This window comes from Glycine max, chromosome 20 (assembly GCF_000004515.6).
Source record: "Glycine max cultivar Williams 82 chromosome 20, Glycine_max_v4.0, whole genome shotgun sequence".
NCBI lineage: Eukaryota > Viridiplantae > Streptophyta > Magnoliopsida > Fabales > Fabaceae > Glycine > Glycine max.
The window spans coordinates 31232276-31250601 of NC_038256.2; the positions used below are offsets into that span (position 1 = coordinate 31232276).

Here is an 18326-nt window from a genome sequence, read left to right on the forward strand (position 1 = left end):
ACAAATATATATATATATATATATATATATATATATATATATATATATATATATATATATATATATATATATATATATGCATGTGTGTGTTCAACTCGATCAATTAAGTCATAATATATTTTGAAAAGACATACAAATACTAAAATAAAAATATGCACACTTAAGTTGCAAGTGATGTATAATAGCAAAACAACATTATTTTAACCCAAGAGACTGTCATATCATATTTTAATATTATGGAAAAGCTTATCATGGTATCAAAACGTATAAAGAAATCGTTAATAAATTCTACATCATCAATTAATTAAATATTATTTAAGATGTTACTTTTAGAATAATTATTATAAAATTTAATAATTTCCAATCATATGATAACTCGTAATTTAATTATTATAAATTACAATAATTTTCAATTATATGACAACTCATTATTGAATAATTACATTAAAAATATTTATGTTGTCAATATATTTAATTAAATTTAAAATAAAAATAAAAAATAGATATTGAACACTAAAATGATTATTAGTGTATTTGGATTTTTTTTTCTTTTTTTGGACGCTTGGATCTTCGTTATTTCATAGTGCACGTATGTCAAAATCCGAAAAAGACGTAAAAGTAAATAATATTTTTTTTGAATAAAAGCAAATAATACTTGTTTCACAATGAAGGTGCATCAACTCCAATCTGACACCGAAAAAACACCCATAAATTTTATCTGGACTAATTTAATAAAGAATAAATCTTTCACATACGAAAATAAACATTTACTTTTTAAAAAATAATAATATAAAAAGAAATTAGGTATGGTAAGATACCAAGTGGATAATATTATTTTAATTTTCTAATCAAAACAAGATAAGACATAATGATACTTTTGAAGTAAAAAGCAAAAAAAAAAAAAAAAAGCAGAATCACAATAATCTTATGGAACTATTTAGCTACTTTTTGTTTTCTTTAGAAACAAAATTAGATCAAGTGATTTTTATTTTCAGTAACCAAATTGAATATTTTCTCTTAAAAAAATAAAGACACGATAAATACATGGGTTATTGGATCATATGTGAAATTTTGCAAATAAAATCTTGATGTAACTAAACAGAAATAAGAATACAAAAATAATTTATGTGAACTAATGAATACATAAAAGCCTTAATATCTAAGTATTTGAGGGGAGATAGTGACAGGACTCTTGGAGCATGGGAGGGCTGCAACTTGCAACTTTTTATATAGCATAAAGTCAATGAACAACTAAAAAAAAGGACTCATAACAGTATAGAAAATAGGGAAAAGAGAAATAACCCACATGGCTAAAGGGTAAGACCCAAAATTTTGACAAACATTCATTCTGTTGGGTAATTTACAGTTACACCCTAGTCAGAAAAAAAATCTCACTTTCAGGTTCTAATTATATTGCTCTTCCCAACAACAAAATCTTAACTACCTAGCTACAACAATCATTACAGTGAACCATCCTGTAGTATTGTTTCTGCATCAAGCAAAAACTCTATTTACCACAAAACTTCCATTTTCCACCCCTCATCCATCAACTAATCTTGTAAAAACAATGCATCACAAAGAATAATTTTGCCTTCTCAGAATTCATTTTCTGCTGTCAATAATCTGTGCAAGATAATAATAATAATAATGCAAAATGAGTAAATGAGAGAATCAAAACACAAAATTATTAGTAAGAGCATAAAGTATATATAAATAATAACAAAGTGAGTGTTTTCCCTGGACAGCACTTCTTATTGCCGCACATAACTCATACCATCATGTTTCTTCTTCAAACTCCTTGCAAATAGCAACAATATAACCAGAAAAGCCACCGCAACTGCACCTCCTAATATTATAGCAGCTGTTTTCCCTGGATTTTGCCCTGTCATTGCACCAATAGGGAACATATACAATAGTAGATTAAATTACGATCATACTTAGCATATACTAGCACTTTTTCTTTGAACATTGGAACAATGAATTTAATTTGTTTAGGTGAGTGTTTGTAAAACCAATTTTAAGAGAAATTGATTTTGCAAAATTGATTCTGATTAGAATTGATTTCAAGGTAAATTGATTTATATTTGAGTGTTTTTTTATTATAAAAGCAAGTTAGAAATAAATAAATCACGTCTATTTCAATCTTATTTGAAAACATGAACATAATACTATAAAATAGACTAGAGTTTTCTAAATAGAGAACGACAATGACAGATTCTTCAAGATTTAGCATGATGTTAAAACCTGATACTTCTCTTTTTCCTCAATTTTTGTTGCATTCATATCTGTTTGGTTCAGTGTGTTGGTAGGAAGGTTAGTTATCAGACATTATTAGTAATGTATTACCTGAAGAAGATGAAGAGTATGAAGCTGATGATGAAGAAGATGATCTAGAAGGAACCCCATTTGGGTAATAGCTATAACTAATGAAGCACTTGTGCAAAAACACTTGTCCTGAAATAGAGCTACCGCATTCAACCTGAGCTCTCTGCACAGCATTCTTCACACACTCCCCACAATCTGAGTCACCAACATCTCCCTCACACTGCCCCATGACATACAAGGACTGGTAGCTGGTAGTGTAGAAGCCATGGCCACTAACCACCCCATTTTCCATCACTGAGAAAGCAGTGTCCCTCCTCTCTTCAAACCCCCTCCCAGCAGCATTTGTTGCCCCACAGGTCTTGTACAACATCTGCATACCTACAGGCCAACGGAAAGTGAGGTCTAAAACAAATTTTAAGATTTTTTTATTGGGTTTTTTGTGGCTTTTTTACTTTATAAAAAACTAAAAGTAAGAGAAATTTGTTGATCAACCTAAAACTTAGCAAACTTGAGCTTTAGTTGTTCAGTTGTTTTACCATTAGGCCGATCCAGCATACCTGAGATTTGGGAGAACCCTGCAACCTCATAGAGAATATAACATCCTAGAAGTTGGACTCTGGCAGCAGTGGTTTTGCCACAAAGTTTGTCACACAGAACTGGGAGCCTGCTGACACAGTTGTAGCAATCAGAATTGGTGAGATCCCCTCTGCATTGGAAGAGGCCAGTTATGGTGTTCTGGCCAGAGCCAGAAGTGGTTTTGTAGAACTTGGCTTTGGTGGATTGTGAAACCAATGAGCCAAAGAGTGCTGAAAGTGCCTGAGAGTACACCCCATTGGGATCTGTGAAAGGCTCCTTTGAGCAGCCCTTGTAGACCAAAGTGGAGTAATCAGAAGAAGTAGATTCTGCAACATGGGGCGGCTCAAGAAGACTTGTGATGAACAAAACCAGCAACACAGGAAACATGGGTTTCCTAGTAAAACCCATTTTAACTACGTGTGTGTGGGGTGTTGAGGAATCAAATCATGGCAATTTGAGGAAAACCCTTTCAATGCTCAAAGGCTATAAGAGGGATCAAGAAACTGTTGTAGATTCTTCGGTCTTTTTCTGCTGCTTTTTCTTCATCAAAGGATTTAGCTTTTTTGAGGTTGAGTCACTCGAAGTTCTGGTTTCGTGGCTCTCGAGAGAGTTGGGATTCACTTTCCCTTGGATATCCTAAAACGTCTTGCATCTATCATCTCTCTCTCTCTACAATCAGTACAATGTATAAAGTTAAAAAGAAAAAAAAAAAAGTGTAGTATAGTTTTCAGAAAGAAAGAAAAAAATGTTAAAAAAGTGTAGTGTAGACGTGTAGGTGCAGTATAGTTCTGAAAATGGCATAGTAGTGTTTTTTTTTTTTAGTATTATTTGAAGAGAATGACAATTAAAGTGCTTGAATCAAACTAGCACTCCTACTGTATAAGTGGCTGCGGTTTACCCTGAATTCAAATTCATCTAAATCAAATCAAATAATTTAGGTTGAATATTTTTTTTATATTTGGATAAAATCTGAATCGAATAAATCAATCTCCTTCAGTTTTGAATTGGATCACGTGTTATAATATATAAGTTTACTGACTTAATCTATTGACTCATTAATTTGTATTAAATTATTATTAATATATATATATATATAATATTTTAAAATTTTAAAAAATTAAATATTATTGATTACATAGAGTTATTGACCTTAATTGAGTAAGCATAAACATATCCTTAATCTTTAGCATCAAAGTGATAAAGAATTTATTAATTGAAGTACTTCAAATGAACTTCTAAGTTTATTTCATATCTATTTACAAAGAGTAAGTCTCATAATATTTCATTAATTTTGTTAAAAAAAATAGTATTTAAAACTCATCCTCGTCATGTTTATTGAAATTATTTATCTCAAATATGATATGGTTAATTTTCCATCCCTGATCGATAAATATATAAGAGTCAATCGAGTGAAATATAATAATATCACAAAATTTTCTTTTTAATAAAACATCTAATAAAAAATAATTATATTTGATTCATTTGATAAAAAAGTTAACTTATAAAAAATATTACGATTAAAAAAACATATAAAATTAAATATTTTTGACCCGTTCACTTAACCAAACTCAAATAATTTATAATCAGCTTGCATCTCACTTTTTTTTTTCTTAGAAGACCATTCAAACCAGCCCACCTCCACTCCTAACCTATCCTAACCGTGAAATGCACCGGTAATCAATTACCTATACATAGGAATATAAAACAATTAAATATTATGTAAATAACAACCTATTAGTATTTAAAGATGAAATTAAAATAAATATAAATATACATTCTAATCAGGTACTAGGTGTCTTTCCTTTAAGGTGTCAAAATCATCAAGTAAGCTGTCTTTTTTAACGGTATTTTGTATAACACAATTAGACATCAAATCTTAATTAACACACTTAAAAGAATTAGTTTATCTCTAACTTCTAGAATTTTGTTAACGTAGATATATTTTATTGGCTATAAAATAATATTAATTTTATCTCATTGAATCATTTCAATTATTTAAATAGATATTTTAATTATTTCTTAAAACCTTTGTACAAAGAGAATATTATGTTTATAAAATTTTGTCAAGCAGGATTTTTAATTTTCAACACTAATATATTATCCAAAAATGTATTTATGTTAAATTTATTTTATATTTAAAAAACAAAAAATTTGTAATTAAAAGATTATTTATACAATTTGAAGAAAAAACTATTTGTGCTGAAATAAACAAATCCCAACCGGAATATATATTTTTTATTTGATAATTAAGATATCGTTAAAATGATGCATCAATTTTAAAGGTATTTTAGTTCTATGATGTTAATACTTAACGATTTATGCTCTATAGGATTCATTATAAGATGTTTACAAAACGTTAGAAAATTAATTTACCCTTTTTAATACTTTATACTTCAAAGGCTGATTCGCATCTGACCTGTACATTAGACTAACATGCATTTCCCCTTTTATGACATCTCTTGTGGTGAATCTAGGCTTTTCCACCCACCCAAGAAGTAACAGACGCTAATCTTCTAAGCATGCTAATCTTCCATCCCCACCTAGCTCTCTATTCCATGATAACAGATAAACCTTATTCAAGTCACATGGTTACTTGTTTAATCCATCAAATTAAAACAAACTAAAACATAACAAAACTTCTTGCAAATACTAACAGCACCCAAAGGTGACCTCTTAAATCCAACAGCATATCTACCTTCCAATCGACTATTCTTATGCTGCTGAGAAGAGTTTGTATTTCATATACGCCATGCAACTCATATTTTCATTGCCATCTCTATCTTCTATAGTGAAAATCCAAATCTATCCGAATAAATATTCTAAATTACCACATGATCCCTGATTCCATATTGGTTTTCAAGCAGAGAGACAAAAATATATTAAGATTTATCAAGGATTGTTTCTCCTAAAGCTTAAGATGTTAAGTGAAGGCGCAAGATTGACTATAGCTCTAACACGACCACTCGCTTAAGACCAACACTATCTATGCAGTTGAAGTATAAACAGTGCATAAACCAACTATGGCACTTCATCATAGAAAATCTGATACCATGCCAAAGACAAGTTTGGTTTATCTCTATTCAACAATTCTAGAAAAGGGCAACGATTGCAACCAGTTAACTAAAGAGACTGCTCAAAATTAAAGTTACAATATTAGGCAAATTACTTGAGTAACTAATAGAAAAAAAACTCAAATGGTGAATTTTAACTTAAGGAAGAAACTATGGCACCAAAAGCAATATCCATTGATGTTTTGTTGCAAGAGAAAATAAATAAGTGGAAGACTTGTTGCCACAAACTAACAGAATTTGAACTTCAAATATACAAAAGCATGAGAAGAAAATCAAATGTCCTAAAATGAAGGAAGCTCAATGAAACATCATAAAAGTAAGGGAATAAGAGACGACTTAATGCTTACTACAGGGGTAGCAAAAGCTGGAAACAACCTTTTTCAGGTATTGAAACAAAACCAAAAAAGTGAGGTTTTAAAAAGAATAATCACATACAAACCAAATTGTCTAAATACCGGATTATGTAGTTTCAGTTCTTAGCAAGAGAAGATACGATAGAATATAGGCTGGCTTTTCAAGGGGCTAAATCACCACATAGAATTCCCAAGCAATATTGTCAATGGAGCTTTGCAAGTAACTTCCCAAACAGTATATCATAAAAGGATTTGATTTAAAAAATCAATCCCATATGTTGTAATGGGTTTTTTTTTTTACCCAATTACATCTTCTTTTTCCTATAATTTCTCTAAGTACACCAATTTCAAAAGAAATACATAAAGTGCATCTCTTTTAATGTTGGTGAGAAGTCGAGTTTGGTAATCTCGACTTTCTAACCTGTGTTTTTTATTTTAATTTTTTCTAAAAAAATGTTTTTAACAAAGTTAAGAAGTCGAGAATTGAGTACCCGACTTTTAAAATATTATATTTTAAAAAAATAATTTGTATTTTTTTAAAATGTTTTTGTATTTTATTTTAAAAATAATGAGAATACTTTTGATTTAATAATTTATTAAAAGTGTGAAAATAATTTATTAATAGTCTTAAAATAAATAAAAAGAAAAAGTGATTAAAAACACATTGAATATATAGTTATCACATTAAATCAATTGAAACACTAAAATAATGAAAAATACTAACAATTAGAGATAAGCATAATAAACAAAACATAATAAAATGAAAATAACAGAACATACTAACAATAACAATTGAAACATGAAAATAATGAAACTAATCATAGTTTGAAAGATGTTGTACAACGGACATGTCTTATTCCATTTGAATCGTTGTAGCGAGTTGTTCATCATGCACAACATCTACATCGGTTATTGGGGCTGGTTGAGTTACTGGTTTGTTAAAATAGCTAAAATTGGACAAAAACGCTTCCAGTAGTTGGATTTTGTTAACACGTCTTCATTGTTTTTCAGCTCTGTTATTTCATATTCGATTAATTTTTTTGGATATTTTGTATGGTCTATCTGTCGAAAGAACAATTGCCAGAACACCTATGATTTGTAAATTCCATAAGGGGGAACCCCTAAAGGTGCAACTTGCTTGATCCTTGAGTGTTTTGATGTTGCATCCCGAAGGAATTTCAAATCTTATTGGGTTTGTTCCAGTGAAGGAGTAATCCAAAAAATCGCCTTGTCATGGTATTTTTCACTTGCCGTTGTAATACAACATTGCATCATGAGTAGGAGTAATGGTGGATCGAAGTAGGTTGAGTATACCATCGAGTGTTCTATTGATGGTACATAATAATTCTATAGGGCCAACACATGAGTATTGTTCATTGCACATTAACGTTTTGCAAACATCATCATCATTTTTCAATTGCAGAGAATGAAAAAAAGATTGATGAACTGCATCTATGGATGGTTGTCAGTAGTAGATTTCATCCACAAATTGGACATTGGTTAGCCGAAGGGTGTTGTGAATTCTACTATTCAATGTCTCAAAAGAACACCCATCAAGAACTCGCATTGGCATTGGAGTAGGACATTGAAAATAAACATCAATTTGATTGTGTTTGATTGATCCATTTGGAAAAATGAATGCTAATTTCGAGTTAGGAATGGTTTGAGAGCTTGTTTCTCCCAAGAATGCCATAATATTGAGATTGAATTTTGTTTGTGAATGTATATTGTGTGGAAGTGTGTGATTGTATTGAAGGTGTTTGGTATTATTTATAGTTGTTTCAATATTTTCCCCGTTAATGTGTATTGGATTCTCATAAGGTTAGAATTGTTTTTTTTAATAGAGGCTTGTCTAGAATCCAATTTTGCTTTTTTCGATATAGTGCATAGTATTGTCAATTTCAATTGTGATTTTACCCTGCTATCTAGTGTACTAGTCCATTATTGTTTTTAAACTTTAAATTTAAATTGTGAGTTATCAATTCAATGTCAGTTTTGTTGGTAAATCATCTATTGTTTTTTTAGAGAGTTGGGTAAATTGCAAAGTGTTGTCAATTTCAAATGTCATTTTACTCTAGTGCATGGTGCACCAGACGTCCATCATTACTTTCAAACTTAAATTTAAATTATGAGTTGTCAATTCAATGTCAGTTTTCTGTAAATAATAAAGACTTGATTAATTCGCATAGACTTATAAATTTCAAGTGTATGTGTTTTAGGGAGTTGCCATTGAAGTCCTGTAACACCAAACAGAGGACCTTAAAGTCCTATAAAACGTAAAATGGAGGACATTGAAGTCCAGTAGAGCATAAAAGTAAAGGACATTGAAGTCTTGAAAGCATCAAATAGAAGACATTGTAGTCTTGTAAAACATAAAGCAGAAGATATTAAAGTCCTTGAAAATGTAAAAGATTGAAGACATTGAAGTCTTTGAAAGCATAAAAGAATGAAGACATTGTAGCCTTTGAAAGTGTAAAAGACTGGAGACATTGTAGTCTTTGAATCATAAAACAGAAGACATTGTAGTCTTGGAAAGCGTAAAAGACAAAAGACATTGAAGTTTTTGAAAATGTAAAGCAAAAGACATTGTAGTCTTGGAATCACAAAACTGAAGACATTGAAGCCTTTGAAAGCACAAACAACTAAAGACATTGAAGTCTTTGAAAGCGTAAAAGACTGAAGACATTGAAGTCTTTGAAAATGTAAAAGACTGAAAACATTGTAGTCTTTGAAAATGTAAAATACTGAAGACATTGAAGTCTTTGAAAATGTAAAGATTAAAGACATTGAAGTCTTTGAAAAGGTAAAAGACTAAAGACATTGTAGTCTTTGAAAATGTAAAAGACTAAAGACATTGAAGTCTTTGAAAATGTAAAAGACTGGAGACATTAAAGTCTTTGAAAACATAAAAGACTAAAGACATTGTAATCTTTGAAATTGTAAAAGACTGAAGACATTGTAGTCTTTGAATCATAAAACAGAAGACATTGAAATCTTTTGAAAACAAAAAAGACAGAAGACATTGAAGTCTTTCAAAAACAAAAAAGACAGAAGACATTGAAGTCTTTGAAATCATAAAGCTAAAGACATTGTAGTCTTTTGAAACATAAAGCATAAGACATTGAGTCCTATGAAAAAGAACAAAGGACGTTGAGTCCTATGAATCATGCAATTGGATTTTGGAAATTGGTATATAATGAGAAATCTATGGACTCATAGCCTGATGTGAAACATAAGTTTTGGAATGCATGGACATGCAAACTTCACCCTAAAAATGAAGTAAATGCAGGTTTTGTACGCAACAATGCAATGCAATGAAAATTTGTGCAATGTTCATGAAATTATTTCCTCTTTTGGTGATCTTAATTTTGTTTTCTTTTTTTGTGTGTGTGAAAAAAACACAGATTAACTGTCTCTTTCTAAAAGGCGTGATAACTCATGCAACCTCATCCTATCTTTTGCAAATCCCTTTGGGGACTCCCTTAGAGTGCATGTTTTGTTTGATTTAATCACTTGACAATTTTGGATGACGACAGTGGAGCCATTTGACATTTAATCAATCAACTGAAACATTGGTCCTAGGGTTTGTCCTTTTTCTTTTTGTTTAAAGCCTTCTATTATTCTGCATAGCAAGGAAACATAAGGCTTTGGGATCGATCATGTGGCCCTATTGAAGGATGGCAATGGATTGTCACACTTTGGTATGTGACCAAGTGAAACTTTCCTGATTTAATATCATAGAGTGATGCCATGGGTCAGTTGATCCCCCTGAAACTTGATGACATGGGCAGATCCCGAAAGAATTTATATAACGAAGGCTACCCTTGGATCCGAAAGGAATCCTAAGGAGTTTGCATGAGAGACTCACATCAAATGTACCCTACTATCACAATTGTCTTTGGGCATCTTCCATGAACTCCTGGTCGAATGAGTTTCCTCCTCAACTGTGCAAGTGCAAACCTTGAGGCTTTTATTTTTTTTATTTACAATTACAAGCGTATGGGTTCCATTCCAGAATCCAAACTCAAAAGAAAAATCAATCATTTCTTGATCCACATGGACTTTATTAGGCTTGTTACGTGGTCAGGGGGTAAGAGGGCTCAAAAAGTGTTTAAGGGTTACATTGAGTAAGAACCTCGAGAGTCTTGCTTGTATTTTTTTTCAACCTTTTGGGTTGGGCTCTACCCCATTCGCTTTATACATTAATCTTTTATTTCACTATTGTGCCTGTCTTGTAAAATTTTGAGATCTTTTGTCTTTTTTATTTTTCACTCGCCTTTGGCGGATTTTATCTTCTTTTTTTTTTGTTGCCCAACTTCATGCACGTAATGTTTGCATTGCTCTTCCCACTGGTTTAGCGGTGGTTCCTACTCGGGGTTTCTATTTTGTTTTTGTTGTTTTGTGTTGTTTTTAGAAAACAAATATGCTTTGGCTCGGAGGGCGTAGTAAGGGATAAATCAGTGTTTGGGATGAAGAAACACGGCCATGTGTCATTTCAAATCTTAACTAGAGACTTTTACAGTTTGAATTTTGGGACAAAACCTTTGATAACACGCCCCTAATTGTTTTTTCTTTTTTATTTCCCTAACTTGCCTAGGCCACCCTTTTGGGTTTTCAACCTATCGGGTGAGGACTTCTTGTCTGCCCCTAGGTTCGCTTGAAGCTCATGCATGGTGTCTGTCATTGCCTCGGTGTAGGGTTCGGAGGTATATGTTATTGTCGTTTATCATGACCTTGTAGCAAGAAGAAATGAAAGAAACTGTGCTGGTTCTCGAAAAAGAAATTTCAAGGGCAAGAAATTTTAAAAGGATTTTCAATTGACAGATTAAGTCAAATGACTCTTGTTCTTGACAACTCACTTTTCTTTCAAAAAGACAACTTTTAAGAATGATAAAATGGGGTCACATGAATGTCTGTACTTCTTATTTTTTATTTGAAACACAATCAATCAAACATTTTTTTTCTTTTTTTTTAACTTTACTCGTCGTTTATGGCACCTCCACCAAACATGTAGAACGAACAATTTCTGATTGAACAGACTTGGAGATCAACTCAAGAGCGCAAGTCACTTGAGCAAACAAGCCAATGACGTACATTCACATTCCAGTGAATGTTAAATAAATATGCAAAGATGTAATCGTGAGAGAATGAGAGACAAGGACATCAAATTTATCCATATTCTTAGCATTGTGACTATTGTTTACAGTAATGACATAAACTTGAAAATCCTAATGAGTCATTGGAGACATCTAACAACAACCTTCAAATTGCCCCAAGTATCATGCATAGTATCACTCGACAATGTCAAAATTAACAAGCAATTGTCCTCCTCAAATTTTAGCTAGCCTGCATCAATTAGACTTTGCACCTTATGTTTCAAGGTCATACAATGCTCAATGGAATGACCCGGAACTCCTCCATGATAAGCACATGTTGCATTCGAGTTGTATCCTCAGGAAAATGGAGGTTGAGGAATCTTTGCTAGGATTATGACTACCATTGCATTATTGAGTAGATATAGGAGTAAGTTAGCATATGACACCGGAATTGAGGTGAATTTTACAAGCTTTATTTATGGAGAACTCATTCCCTTGTTGGTGTTTTGGTTCGTATTAAGGGTGGTGTTTGGCCTCGGATGTGCAGTAGGCGGGTTTTGTGGCTGATTTAGGGGCGGCCTTTGTGGATGATTGGGTGTTCTTGGCTAGTAGGGTGGTGGGTAATGAGAAGGACTGATATTGGCTAAGTATTGATATTGTTGAGCTGGTGGGAAATTTGGCCATGTAGGAACGACAATCATAGCATGGGTTTCTCCCTCCTTCTTATTCTCTCCATTTGCCCCAGGCTTCCTATTCATCAAAGCAGCATAATCAAATTTGCCTCTTCTCAGACCCACTTCGATCCTCTCGCCCGCAAACACTAAATCTGCAAAGCTTGAAGGTATGTAACCTACCATCTTCTCATAGTAAAACATTGTTAACATATCCACTATCATTGTTATCATCTCCCTCTCCATCATTGGGGGCATTACTTGAGCTGCCAGATCCCTCCACCTTTGGGCGTATTCTTTGAAAGATTGCTCCCTCTTACACATGTTCTATGGCTACATTCTATCCGGAGCCATATCAAAATTATATTGATACTGCCTAATGAAGGCAACCATTAGGTCCTTCCAGGAATGGACCCAAGAAGGTTCCAGATTAGTATATCAAGTGACGGGTGCCCCAGTAAGACTTTCCTAGAAGAAATGCATCAACAATTTTTCATCTTTCGTGTATGCCCCCATTTTCCTATAGTACATCTTCAAGTGATTCTTGGGGCAAGTAGTCCCCTTGTACTTATCGAAATCCGACACCTTGAACTTCGAAGGAATGACCACGTCGGCACTAGGCACAACTCTGCCATGTCAGCAAAGGCATAATTTTCGCCTCCTTCAATGACCCTCAGCCTTTCCTTTATATGATCAAATTTCTCCCTTTCCACTATAGCAGGAGGCCCTCCTCCCATCGCAAAACGTAAGGGTTGGGGTTAAGGGCAATATTGAGGCCCCCTCAAAGTGTTTGGCAGGGGTATGCCACAAAATGCCTGCCCCTCAGTGGCATATCCAAGGTGAGGCTTGAAGTCGGCTAGAGTATGGTCTCGGGGTACTTCATATGTCTTCCCATGGGTTGAGGGACCTGCGTATGACCAAATTGGGGTTGTTGGCTTTCGATGAGTATGGGAGTGGAGTTATTGACATTCTCATTGGGAGCGTGTGCAACATTGGGTGGCGGATAGTTGGGAGGCAAGCCATATGGTGGGAAGGAATGCTTGTTCTGAACCTGCACAAAATGGGGGCCGCTCGTACTTCCCAATGCTTTGCCTCCCTGACCTACCATATCTGAGGCTGGACGATTTACTTGATTGAAGCCAGGTGGGTGAGTCAGGCCCACCTCTGTGGCGGTACTTGCGACAACAACTGTAGCCGTATTGACCTCCATCATCCTTCTCATACTCATCATGGCCTCCATCATTGTGGTCATTTTCTCTTTCATGACCTCCATGTCAGCCTTCATCTACTCTTGCACCTCCTCTATTTTACTCATCACTTTAGCTTTGGCACATGTTCAGTAAGGGCACCGTAAAGCGCGTTCTTTTCTTTTGATTACAATGATTACAGCTTAGCTTTCAAGGAAAGAATGGAATGAGCAATGTAACCAATGTGAAAAGAAAAATAACATTGTTGAAGTATTGAAAATTTTACATAGGACATTTAGTAGAACATAGGGTCGAATCAATTCAGATTTTCATTAAAACAACATTGTTCATCACATCTTGTCAGAGTCAAAGTGCAACGGGAAATAAAACATGGGCATCAACAGTCCCTAATTTTGTAAATTATTTAGCTCAATCATGTATTGGCAATAGCCAAAGAAGTTATGTAAACTCGATCCATCTTCTACCCTAACTTTTGCAAGTTGGCTACTTCCATACTTGACCTTGACTTGATGAAAACCTTTTCTTAAAAGCTTGTGCTTGGTTCGACCCCATAATCCAAGGAATAGAAATCTTGATTGTCAATACTTCGACAACCTATCATAGAGATGAATGATTAGGGCATACTTATGCTATGCATGAAAAATGTAATTATGAGATCGACATGAGACGCCCGAAGAACCACCCTTTCCTAGTTAACAATGCATTAGGTACCATGTTCACGTGATTTTCAATAATTTTTCAAGAGAAATGAGTGTATAATCCAAACATGGTATGTTTATAGCTATCATCATGGTACCCAACACATGTAACTAAGAATGTGGTGTAAACTTTCACGCTTCATTGTGACTTTCTTTTTGTTCTTTTGTTGTTTTTATTTTTATTTTTTATTTTTTATTATTTTTTTAGGAAAATGCAAGGCATGAGAAACTATGTGTCACGATCATGCATGGGTGAACATAACATGCGAACAATTAAAATAGAATGTATGCAATTGGCAGAACAAAAGCATGCTAAATAAAGATGTATGATAATGCAATGACTTATGCAAATGCAATGCATGAATATGATAAATGATAAATGCAGGAATGATATGTCTATTATGATGCCATGAAGAGATGCATGATGCGATCAAGGAACAAGCCAGAGTGAGTTTGCTCTATGGCCCTAATTCAAGAACTTAATGGAAAGGATCCAAAAGTCCACTTCTAGTGACAACTCCCAAGGGTACTTTCATGTAACCTTGCCAGTCTCTAGAGATATCATCCTTTTTAGATAATACATTGTGGCAATAGGGACTATCAGCAACAATGCATCACCAAAAGAGGAAAACTCTAGATGAGGCTTCACAGTTATCAAGCGAGTCAGAGACCAAGCATGACTACAGATCAACCTTCACTCCCTATGGCTCACATAGACCCGGGTATAGGTCCCAACATCTAAAGGTGTGTGAAAAAAGTGTAGGTGTCATGTGTGAACAGAGCAACCTAAGTATATCACATGTCGTCTATCCTAGGGTTCGACGGCACATTTTATTTTGCGAAAATAAAATAAAGAAAAAGTCATGATAAACTTACGCACTCGATGAAAATGGCTTAACTCTCTAACAACTCCCTAGTGGAGTCGCCATCTGTTGCAACCTACCTCATGACAGGACGGCGAAAGCAAAATAAAAGGGGCGTCTTCTAAAAAATAAAACAAGTGGGAGTCGCCACCAACATTTATTCGAGGAAAACGTTAGAAAAACCAAAAAGAGGTCTGCAAATTTTGAAAAGAAGGGTTCGGGATTTGTTTACGCATAGGGAAGGCATAAGCACCCCATGAGCCCGTCACAAGGGACGACAGCCTTTAATCGAGTGTGCATAACCAAGGGACATTCGGGATTTGGTTGTGAATTGATTTCCTTTATTTGTTTTTTTTTTGTTTATTAGTTTCTAGTCTCACAAAAGAAAAGAAAATGATTTCACGACACTAGTGGTCGACTAGAATTAAACCTTACAAATAAAGTGAAATTACCAACGATAAAGGGGAGAAGATGAATATATATATATATATATATATATATATATATATATATATATATATATATATATATATATATATATATATATATATATATATAATATCAGAGAGGACTCATAAGGGTACATGGATTACATTCAGCTCTTAAGAAAGGAAAAGAAAAGGAAGAAGAACTAACCAGCTATTGCACAAGGTACAAGGCTAGCAAGAGAAGCGATGTAGGGAATGATCCTAAACCCCCCCAAAACCCTTCCTCTGCATGGCTATTTATAGAAAAATCCATTTGGGGCAAGGGCAACTCGCCCAGGCGAGCTGGTTGCTTCATCCTGAAGGTATCAGCTTGCCCAGGCAAGCTGGTTGCTTAAGGTTGAAGGTATTTCATGGCCTAGGCAAGCCAGATGCTAGCCTGGGCGAGCTAGGGTCCAAAAAATTCCAAAAAATAACCATTTTGCCCCCCTTCTGGTGGCTTTTTTTTCCGGAACTAACAAACAACCATCAAAACCATACATGACCCCTTGGCCTTGTGCTATAACCGGTGCCAAACACCGTAATTTGACTAGCAATGATTAAAACATCATATCCGAATGATAAAACATTATACCTAGATGAAATTAGGGTCTGACACTCCTTTTCATATCTATTTGACACCCTTTTGTATTTTCCAACCTTAAATAAAGCATTCTCATCTTTCTTTCTATTTTTTCCCACCTATCTTAATATTTTCTTATGTATTCAAATTCCATGATTCCTTTTACTACATTCGTATTTTAAGTAATTAAGTTTATATATCAAATCTATTAAAAGAAACCAAACTCAAGAAAATAAAGACAATTCTCCCACCTTTACAAATAAAAAGGAACTCAATTTCATGTTACCCAGATGAATGAAAAGTATATACTAGCTATACCATCACCAATGCAATTTTCCAGTTCTTCATGCTCTTCATAGCTTTATCAAGTCCATCAATTACTTGATCTACATTGAGAACCAAACATACAACCCGTATAATATTATTTTTTTTCATGTTGCACTATGTAGTGCCTATGCTACGATTACAGAGTTTCAAGAAGAATAAAGATGTGGAGTTTTCAAGAAGAACACAACTAAACATTAAAATAGCACAAGAGAATCAACAAAAATATTGCAAAAGAAAAAACTCTGATAACAATGAATTTGGCAAGATCGCCAAGGCTTTACAGTTTGGAAAAGTATAATGTAAATTAGTTAGTCACCATAGTCACCATAAATTAAAACTAAGTTAGTAACATCATACTATCATAGTTGCTTTCAATTATAGAAACATGTAACACAACCAATTGATAAGGGCAGGGGCTAGTACTAAGGGTAGGGGTAGGTAGAGATTATTATTGCAAGAAAATTCAATCTTAGCCTCTGAACAACTTCAATTGTCTTCTCCCTAGTGTACATAATCATGATAGCTTTTGGAGAAGAACATCTACACGTGATCCATCCCCATAGAATACAGGAAAGACAATTTTTCTAGTTGCTTGTCCAGCCTTTAAGGATAGGAGAATAAATTAAAAGAAAGGTGGAGAAAAGATTTCATTACTTTTAGCCTTTTCACTGAGTTATAAGTAACTGGATAGCAAATAAGGAAAGAAAAAAAAGGGACTATTTCAAGATTTAAACTTACCTGGGCTGAGGAAAAGAACACAACTGAGAGATAAGAGAAAACAAACATTGAAATGGGAAAAAATGAAAAAGTAAAACATTACAATTTGAAGAGAAACTTACCTGATGAACAAACACAAACCGCAACCAAACCAAACAATATTCATTGAAACCCCAAGTGAATAGGGTTAAACTGACTTCCATTGCTGCAACAGGTAAAAAAAGGAAAATATATATAAATAAAAATAAAAACGTGATGAACACAAAAGAGATGAAAATGAAGTTGCTGAACAATGGTTTCTATATTGTACAGTGTTCAGCTAGGTCAAGTACCCGGCATGCCCCTGGTAAAATCTATAGGACACTAAAGCATATCCTCTGGAAGTGCTAGGTATTTGGCCATGCCGAATACCTGGACATTGCTATCACCTTGTCCTTCCAAGTTGGATCATGCTGGTATCAGGTATTCGATCATGTTGAATACCCGGGCATTGTTATCTTACCCTTTAATACTTACTTTCCTCTTATACTAGTACCAAGTATTCAACCATGTTGAATACTCGAGTACGATTATCTTATCCTTTAATGCTTATTATCCTCTTATACTAATACTAGGTATTCAGCCACGCCAAATACACGAGCATTTCCGTCCTATCCTTTAATACTTATTTTCCTCTTATACTAGTAGCAGGTATGCGGCCATGCTGAATACTCGAGTACTGCTATCTTATCTTTTAAGACTTGCTTACTATTCATATCACTACCAGGTGCTCAGTCATGTCAAATGCCCGAGTACCATATTTATTACACATGGAACCTAAAACATAGTGTTCAGGTATTCTACATGACCGAATGCTAAATACCCTTACCCCACCCATGACTACTTATTTAAAAGTAAGATTATCTAAATTAACTAATATATAACCATTAGGGTAATATTCAAACTCCCTAATGATGATTACAAATACATTACCTGAAAAGGTAAAATAAAGAAAGAGCCTATAAGTCTAGGACCCATTAAGATATGCATAAAAAGTTATGTGAATATCAAGGTAAGACTATTGTTGATTCCCATTTATTACCCTTATTATTGCTCTCAATTGAGACCTTACTTGAGCATTGACGTGCATTTTGCAGGTACCCCACCCTCTGGATTGTTGAGTACTATATTGTGAAGGAAGAAACCATTCAAGAGGACTTAAGAAAGAAGGAAAGTTGCATGTCTACCCCTGTGTAGGTGCATTTTGGTGCCCACCATGGAGCCTACGTAAAACTCTCCTGTGTTGAGAGAAGAGGATGGTTGCTACCAAATCAATGATGGAGGCACAACAAGCAGTTCAACAACTGACAACTGAACAGGATCCAAAGGTTAGAA

General features: G+C 33.9%; 1 protein-coding gene across 2 annotated transcripts; it reads right to left on the reverse strand.

The window, feature by feature from the left end:
* Positions 1-1206: 1206 nt before the first annotated feature.
* Positions 1207-3623, reverse strand: LOC100775289 (plasmodesmata-located protein 2). 2 transcript variants are annotated; one of them, XM_003555689.5, is made up of 4 exons: positions 2883-3623; positions 2347-2703; positions 1775-1882; positions 1207-1623 (listed from the first exon to the last, which is right to left on the reverse strand). In XM_003555689.5, exons 1-4 carry the CDS (start codon positions 3307-3309, stop codon positions 1616-1618), a joined length of 900 nt encoding a protein of 299 aa, XP_003555737.1. In that variant the 5' UTR covers positions 3310-3623; the 3' UTR covers positions 1207-1615. The 2 variants fall into 2 exon arrangements, with proteins under 2 accessions (XP_003555737.1, XP_006605755.1); XM_006605692.4 differs by lacking the exon at positions 1207-1623 and having other exon boundaries at positions 1669-1882; positions 2883-3621.
* Positions 3624-18326: the final 14703 nt, after the last annotated feature.